This window comes from Histoplasma capsulatum, genomic scaffold, assembly GCF_000149585.1.
Source record: "Histoplasma capsulatum NAm1 scaffold_1 genomic scaffold, whole genome shotgun sequence".
Lineage (NCBI taxonomy): Eukaryota > Fungi > Ascomycota > Eurotiomycetes > Onygenales > Ajellomycetaceae > Histoplasma > Histoplasma mississippiense.
The window spans coordinates 3,524,483-3,532,380 of record NW_001813982.1 but is presented as its reverse complement, the minus strand read 5'-3'; the positions used below and the strand labels follow the sequence as shown (position 1 = coordinate 3,532,380).

Here is a 7,898-nt window from a genome sequence, read left to right as displayed (position 1 = left end):
TCTTACGTAGATTGATGTAGATGCTGAAGTACCTTAGATCGGGTAGCGGGAATTGTTGTATGAGCTGTTTCTGCTTGTCACCTTCATCGAGGGATCTCCGAATCTCTGCCAGCTGATCTCGTTCGAAAAGCCAGTTCCGGCGTTGGGTTGACACCCAGTAATTTGCCGCCATTTCTTTCCAAGGTAGCAGATATGGTCAACAGCTACATGTGGATGGGGGGGATGGCTGATGTGAATTTATTTACAAGTGGTTAAGCGACTGGAAACGAAATGGATTAGGAGGATGAGCAGTCATCGGAAGAGAAGTTGCGCCTGCATCATCACATATTCATGATACTGATACGCATTAAGCGTCATATTAAAGAGTAACGCTCCTCTCACCTCCTCGTCACCTTATTGCCAGGTTGGAATTGTGATCCCTGCTGAAGGGTGGAGGTGTTAAGCGCTCGCTTGGACCGGCAAATCAGCGACCTGATATTAGTTAGCGCCAACTTGACTTCTTTGCTCGGTAAACCTCCAGATGATGCTATATTCATGAGCTCCAGCGGTAATACCGCGTTCATTGTGCTGCATGTCTTTTTTCATTATATTTTTACTCTGATGTTTAGCCCATTATTGCTAGCGCAGCACTGCACCCGCATCTTTTGCGGGAAGTTTGAAAATAGATGTTTACCTGATATGTTGGTTGCTGTCAAAAAATGGGAATAGACTCGCAGCGGGACCGTGACCAACGGGTTGCGAAGCTATGGGAAACCCTAGATACTCACGACGAGGGCCAAGTAGACCTCAAGGGCTTTAAAAAGGGTTTAAGGAAAATGGACCACCGTACGTTTCTCTCTACCCCTCGCCCTTTATCGACCACTTTGAAGCTGTTTTATCCTTTATCTCATGCGGTCTGTTCTCATAAGTTCTCTGAACTAGTTACCCATATATTAACCTATACATAGCTCTTAAAAACGCAGATGACCTGGTGGAAGACGTCCTTTTACATGTGGATACTAGCGGGGATGGGAAGATACAGTTCAACGGTACGGCCATCAATACAGGTTCAGCATGCTCGGCCGGGAAATACTGGGCTGAATTGTCCTCTTTCTAGAATTCCGCGCTTTCGTCGAACGTGCTGAAAAGGAGCTCTGGCGGCTCTTTGAATCCATTGACCATGACCGTAATGGACACCTTGACAAGGAAGAGTTACGAACTGCGTTTGCGAATGCTGGCTTGACTATCCCTAAGAAGAAGTTGGACGAGTTCTTTATCCATGTCGATACCAACAAGGATGGTGTAATCACTTTCGATGAATGGAGGTATTGTCTAATACTCTGTTCTCTTGTCTCCATGATTGAATCACTATATCTAAATCTACTTGGCAACCAGAGATTTCCTCCTTTTTCTACCCGCCGGCACCCCTAACCTCGGCGGTTTAATATCGTATTACGGCGCTCTTGGAAACCTAAACTCAGAAGGAGATGTGCACATAAACGAACCATTTCAAGGCTCAGGTACAGAACCCGATTTATTAAACACAATCCCACCCGGCTTGTATCAAATTCCCTTCCCAACATTTCCAAGTTCCTTGTCGGACAACGCAGTGACCCAATTAGGTCCTGAGGCTCAGCCCACGCATCATAAGTACTACTACAGCCTGGAGACAGCTCCTTTTCTCACTGACGATGAGCTGGAGTGGCTTGTTCTTCCAACCGCCGTCTCGCTATGGTTGTGGTATCAATCTAGCCTACAAATATTGACGGAAAGCACCCCTCACATAGGTTATTTCCTTGCGGGTGGAATGGCGGGTTGCGTATCAAGGACAGCTACTGCACCCCTCGATCGTTTGAAAGTATATCTTATCGCCCAGACCGCCGTTAGGGATACCGCTCTTAGTGCAGCAAAATCCGGCCACCCTCTGGAAGCTTTGAAGAGAGTAGGCATGCCGCTCATAGAAGCCACCAAGGATCTATGGCGCGCCGGAGGGATACGGAGTTTGTTTGCCGGTATGTACAGTGGAGGAATGCCTCATTTCTGTTATTCAACATGAGCTAAAAATAGTCTCACTAACTTTATAGGGAACGGCTTGAACGTGGTGAAAGTTATGCCCGAATCCGCGATTAAGTTTGGTGCATATGAGGTAAGATAGGAGCCATTATTCGCTACTTGATTCCTTTTTGATATATGTGGTTTGCTTACGTTAGTTCAGGCTTCAAAACGCATGTTTGCCAACCTCGAAGGACACGGCGACACAAAGAATCTGCTTCCAACTTCACAATTCCTTGCGGGTGGTATCGGAGGAATGGTTTCCCAGTATGTCCGTTCCAGGTTCGACGGGTCCGGTAGTTGCTTACTGTCTTAGATGTTTCGTTTATCCTTTAGATACGCTTAAATTGTAAGTTATCTGCCTTTCTCCCATAAATTCCTTTCCACCCCAGCACATATGCAGTTACTTACTATTCCGCTAGTCGCATGCAATGTGAAGTGGTTGAAGGTGGACTACAAGGCAACCGCCTCATAATGGCCACCGCCAAATCGATGTGGACCAGTAACGGATTTCACTCTTTCTTCCGCGGCTTGCCACTGGGATTGATTGGAATGTTCCCATATGCGGCGATCGACCTCACCACCTTTGAATACCTAAAATCGATTCTTTTAGCTCGCAAAGCTAAATTATACCACTGCCATGAGGACGATGTACCTCTTAGCAATTTCGCAACTGGTGCTATCGGAGCCTTTAGCGGTGCCCTGAGTGCTTCAATAGTTTATCCTATGAATGTTCTCCGCACACGACTACAGGCACAGGGCACCGTGCTGCACAGCCCTACATATACGGGCATTGTCGACGTGACGCGCAAAACGTTGAGTCAGGAGGGGCTACGCGGGCTCTTTAGAGGGATCACGCCGAATTTGCTCAAAGTCGCCCCGTCTGTGTCGATTAGCTATGTCGTGTACGAAAACTCGAAGCGTTTATTGGGTTTAGCGTAATACATCCAATTATCCACCCATGCACCCTTACCATCTTCTTACTCTTATTTCCCCCTAATTTCTGATATGTCAGTCTTTATTTAACCCAGGATACGAAGGACCTCTATGAACCACCTCCCCAATTCACAGACATCACTTTGAAATGTATGCATGCCATATAATGCATTGATACCCCTAGGATTCTCATAAGCCGCGCCTTTGCGCCCTTTCCTTCACTTTCACTTTTTTTCATGCCTTCGGTCTTTTCTTCTTACTAAGAAGACAATATTTGTAATTTCAATATTTTGTTGTCTGCTTTCCCATGAGAGAATATCCTAAACCTATTCCTATGATTTCCTTTCTCTTCTCTCTATTGCATAGCCATATGATGTACGAGCGCACCCTCAGCTACCGCATGAATTTTCATTCCATCGGTATACATATAGCATTGTTTTTATCTGGATTTCTTCTCGCACCAAAATCACAGTTCTGTCGACTATATTTCCCACCTCGAAGTCTGGAGATATATACAGAGAAAGCGGTAGGCAAAATTGCGATTCATTACCTAAAGGATTGGCGGACGGCCTGGAATGACTTCTTTGACCTAAGTTTTTACTGCCCAAATTTTTTTCCATGTACAACGTTTTTCTCTATGTTGTGGAAACGAGGAGATAAAAACAATTCGAAAACTATCCGGCAATCCTCTTTCTCTTTCGCTCTGGGTCATATGCCTGTTGAATTTTATGTACGGGGGACCATCGTTCCAATTTTTCTCCTAAACGTACTTAACCTTGGCCAACCTCTCTTCACTTAAGAGGTGACTGGTTCAGTATATTGTGGACTGCATTTATTTTTTATTCTCCCTTGATATTTTCCGGATTTCTTTATAGACGTTGAGAAAAACGTGTGCTTCAGCAGAAACTACATTCCATTTTCTCACCCCTTCCAGCGCAAGCGAAGGAGGTACTAACCACTTCTGGAGCCTATCAAACCCTTGCAAGAAATCGAAAATACAGTCTTTCTATTTCCTTAAAACATTTTAAGAAACGCTTCAAGTGCCTTATCCAGATCAATCTTCTCAATCCTTTCCTGAATCTCCCTCCGACTCCTAACAAGTTGATCCGCCACGTCCGTCCACACAACCTCCTTTTTATTAACCCCCGCAATGCTCTCCTCGACCTCTACCTTGGCTAGCTTCCCACCCCGCTTTCTAATTACCCCATCGACAATCACCGTTTCAATATCCGCTATCGATGCATGCAGTACAATAGCCGCGATGGGATCATGTTCCGCCGCACAAACCATCCCAGGGCTCAGCGCGTCAAAAACCACAATGTCCGCCCTTTTCCCCTCGACCAGACTCCCAATTTGGTCATGCATACGCACCGCCTTGGCCCCCTGTATCGTCGCGAGGCGGAACACATCCCTAACGCTCCCCGAGATCTTCACGATAGGCGTTTCGTTTCGCCTTTCTGGATCAGCGCTTCGTTTCGGATGGCGCGGGCAGATTGCAACCCAAGACGCATCTGCGTGATCATGTCGGAGGAATTGTTGGAGTGGCAGTCGACGCCCAACGAGCATTGGTCCTTCATGTCGTCGCGGAAACAGACGGGCAGCCCTTGGCCCATTTGTGACTCTGTCTCTGGGGCAGTGGCGACAAAGGCACCGGCTGAGGATATCTTTTGCGCCGTGGCGGGGGTGGCACCAGTGGCGTGGGAGAGGATGATGTTTGGGCCCAGGAGATTGTAGGAGTCAAGCAGGTCGACGAGGGACGTGCCGTGGTAGTCTTTGTGTGGGGATGAAGAGGGGTTTTTTTTGTTGAGCGGATTGTTATTTTACACTATATGATTGCCTAAGGCATGTACAGCAGTAAAGGGAAGGGCGGAAAGAAAAGAATAACTAAACCATACTGGCCATGCAGATAGTGTGCTGTGATAGTTTTCACACCAGCCTTTGTTACTCGGTCAAATATACTGAGAATCATTTCCTTCGGAAGGAAGAACAGGTCCAATGCAAAGCCAAGATGGACGCGGCCGTCACCGAAGGGGCCCCTTTGGGCGAGCTTATCAAAAGTTTCAAACACCCAAGCTGGCAAGATGTCCTGGTCCAGCGTAAACGGCGGATCCCATGATTTCACTTTCATAGTGGGAGTGAAACCGAAAACCGAGCGGATACCAGAGAAAATTGTTGCGGATAAGGCGTTTTCGACTGGGTGATTAAACAGGGGTAAGTATGAGGTTTCAGGCATAGTTTCCCTATCCTCTTTTTGGATTTGGAGGTGACTTACCATGCGCTGGTGAGTAGCTCATGTGGGCGTGGTCGACAACAGTGGTTGTGCCGGCATCGATGGAGGCAAGACAACCACCAAGCTGGCCCCAGAAAATGTCATCTGCCGTATAGTTGGAGCATTGCATGTTTCCTGACCGGAGATGTGACTAATTAGCTATGAATCGCCACATAATATACACTGGTATTCTTCAACTAAAAAATATGTCGCATCACAAGCATGAAAACACAAAAGGATACAAATTCATAATAGGCGGGGCTGAGCTAACACAACAACGAGAACGTCTACCTGCAAATTTCATATCTCAAAAGGTAGTTCACCGCCGCAATGGCAACAGCAACCGAAATAGATAAGAAGCCCATGTCTATATCTACCTACCAGAAGTCATATACTCGACCAACGAATGATCCGCATGCCTGCCCTTCAGCTGCGTTTGCCAGAGATGATGGTGCGTGTCAACGAAACCCGGCGAGACAATCTTGCCGCGACAATCAATGATTTCCGTATCGGCTGAGGGAGCTCGGACATCTGCATGCGGAGCTATGCGAGTAATTGTGTTGCCCTCGATGAGGAGGGAATGTTCCCTCAAGGAAACAGCATCATCTCCTGCTCTAGAGCTGGGCACGATAACGGTCGCGTTTTGGAGTAGGATTGAAGACGGCATCGTGCTGGTTTAACGGAGGATATGATATAGATGGTGAGTGAGAGAGGTTTTTTCCCACAGCGTGCGCTTCTAGACATAGCTCTTATATACCAGTAGCTGATGAGGGGTAGTGGCATAAAGAGACAGGGAACTTATCAGCTCGGCTCCCTTCATAGCGTATGAGAGAGCAGGATAGACAATTATCCCTCCGATCCTGCTAAACACGGCCTCCTGAGAACACGGTTTACTGCGAACGATTCTGTACTTTGGACGCTTATTCTTTTTGCTTAATAATTGATCGTGGTCGAACTATTGAATCATTGGCGGACGAATATGGGCCGGCCATATCCTTCCGGTCAGATCCCTCATAGTCAAAACAAAGGCGAATCAACTTCTAGGATTTGATCCTCGTATAGTAGTTTTGATGGAGGTGTGTGTGGGTGACGTCAGAAGTAAAATGTACGGAGTTAACAGATGGTTTAAGTGCGGAAATTAGTAGTTAGTTACCAATATGAATTATAACCCCTATAAGTCCCACCAGCTCTGTCTCAACTTATCAAGGAACCCCTGATCTTCACACATATCCCACAGGTTAGCCCTGGCGCTTTCATTCTGCCCATTCCTCCTGCACTTATATACAGCTCTCATGTTCCGAATCATTACAAATCAATATACATATCAATACAAGGGGAAAAGGAAATAAACAAATTTGAATAAAAGAGATAATAAAAGAAGAGAGAGATGAAAAAAGAAACCTTGACATTTACTCTCTCGCCGCCATCACAGCCACAACCTCTTTATCCTTGGGCAATATATCCGGCACTGGTCCCACAGGCGTAATCCCAAAGGGATTAATCTGCGAGTGGCTCTTCGTATAATGCCTCTTGATATGTTCAAACTGTGTCGTTTCTCTGAAAGCCGGAATATCCCAATACAAGTGACGCAGCCAGCGGTGGATGGCGGGATATCCGGAGCGGATGTCGCGGATGTTCGTCTTGAAATGCTGGACATATACAGGGTCGAAGCGGACAATGGTGGTGTAGAGGCGGATGTCTGCTTCGGTGATTGTATCGCCGAAGTAGTATGTAGGAGTATCTTTGGAGGGCCTGGTGGCGATCTTGGATTGTAAGTGTGATTCGATGCGGTCGAGCGAGGAGAACAAGGGGCCTATTGCTTTTTCGTATGCTTCTTGTTTTCTGGAGGTCATACATATGTCAGCCAGGAGTTGAGTATCTTGGATGATCTAGGCTTCCGTCTAGTTTGTATCTGATTATGAGCAGGTAAGTTGGTGAACCACTCACGTTGCAAACCCGCACTTATAGACGCCATTGTTCACGTCGTTATACGTCCATTCATTAGTCGCCTCGATGTCCTTCCGCAGATGCTCCGGAAACAGATCAACCTTTCTGTACTCCTCCGTCAACAAATCGTCAAATTCGTAATAAAACATGCGAATGATCTCAGAGCTCTATCGTGTGAAAAATTACCCAGGTCAGCCCCGCAGATCTCATCATTCCTTCCCGCCTTTCCTGGACGAAACAGCCTTTTTTTTTTTCACATCCATTTCATCAGCAGTGAGCTTCATACATACCTCATTACTGACAATCGTCTTGGTCTTCGTATCGTACAGCGTCGGCACAGTAAACCGCCCTTTGTACTCCGGATCGACATCAAAATAAATCTGCCTGAGATGCTCAAAGCCTTGATGATGGGGATCCGGCCCCGTATTCTCGCCGGGCAGGTTTTCCTCAGCGGTTGCAAACCGCCATCCCAGATCTCCCAAATGCCAATGGACGGATGTGAAAGAGATTATGTCCTCCAACCCCTTGAGCTTCCGGGTGATCAGGGTCCGGTGGGCTATATAGATGAAGCAACCAAATTTAGCTAATCAATGGGTCATCTCGGGGGCCCCAGCTAACAAAACAGGCGGCATGCAAAACAAAATCAAAATCAAAGACAAACGTGGAAGGGAGCATTGTTACATACTCTCACGGACATGCATAAAGAAAACATAAA

General features: G+C 46.7%; 3 protein-coding genes across 3 annotated transcripts in view; 1 reads left to right on the top strand and 2 right to left on the bottom strand.

Annotated features, from left to right (window-relative positions):
* Nucleotides 1-698: 698 nt before the first annotated feature.
* HCAG_01008 (predicted protein) lies at nucleotides 699-2,973 on the top strand (the record flags this gene model as incomplete). Its single annotated transcript, XM_001543912.1, has 7 exons — nucleotides 699-825; nucleotides 948-1,028; nucleotides 1,097-1,304; nucleotides 1,375-1,991; nucleotides 2,064-2,125; nucleotides 2,195-2,298; nucleotides 2,454-2,973. The coding sequence occupies 7 exons, from the start codon at nucleotides 699-701 to the stop codon at nucleotides 2,971-2,973; spliced, it is 1,719 nt and encodes a 572-aa protein (XP_001543962.1).
* A 1,008-nt stretch (nucleotides 2,974-3,981) lies between these two features.
* Nucleotides 3,982-5,903, bottom strand: HCAG_01007 (conserved hypothetical protein; the record flags this gene model as incomplete). Its single annotated transcript, XM_001543911.1, has 5 exons — nucleotides 3,982-4,395; nucleotides 4,563-4,738; nucleotides 4,900-5,160; nucleotides 5,240-5,371; nucleotides 5,618-5,903. 5 exons carry the CDS (start codon nucleotides 5,901-5,903, stop codon nucleotides 3,982-3,984), a joined length of 1,269 nt encoding a protein of 422 aa, XP_001543961.1.
* A 742-nt stretch (nucleotides 5,904-6,645) lies between these two features.
* The window catches only part of HCAG_01006 (hypothetical protein), a gene marked incomplete at both ends in the record, with an annotated part of 1,618 nt that continues 365 nt past the window's right edge, over nucleotides 6,646-7,898 (bottom strand). Inside the window, 3 exons of the mRNA XM_001543910.1 lie at nucleotides 6,646-7,078; nucleotides 7,184-7,350; nucleotides 7,474-7,739. Coding sequence (XP_001543960.1) covers nucleotides 6,646-7,078; nucleotides 7,184-7,350; nucleotides 7,474-7,739 — 866 coding nt within the window. The remainder of the gene's footprint in view (nucleotides 7,079-7,183; nucleotides 7,351-7,473; nucleotides 7,740-7,898) is intronic.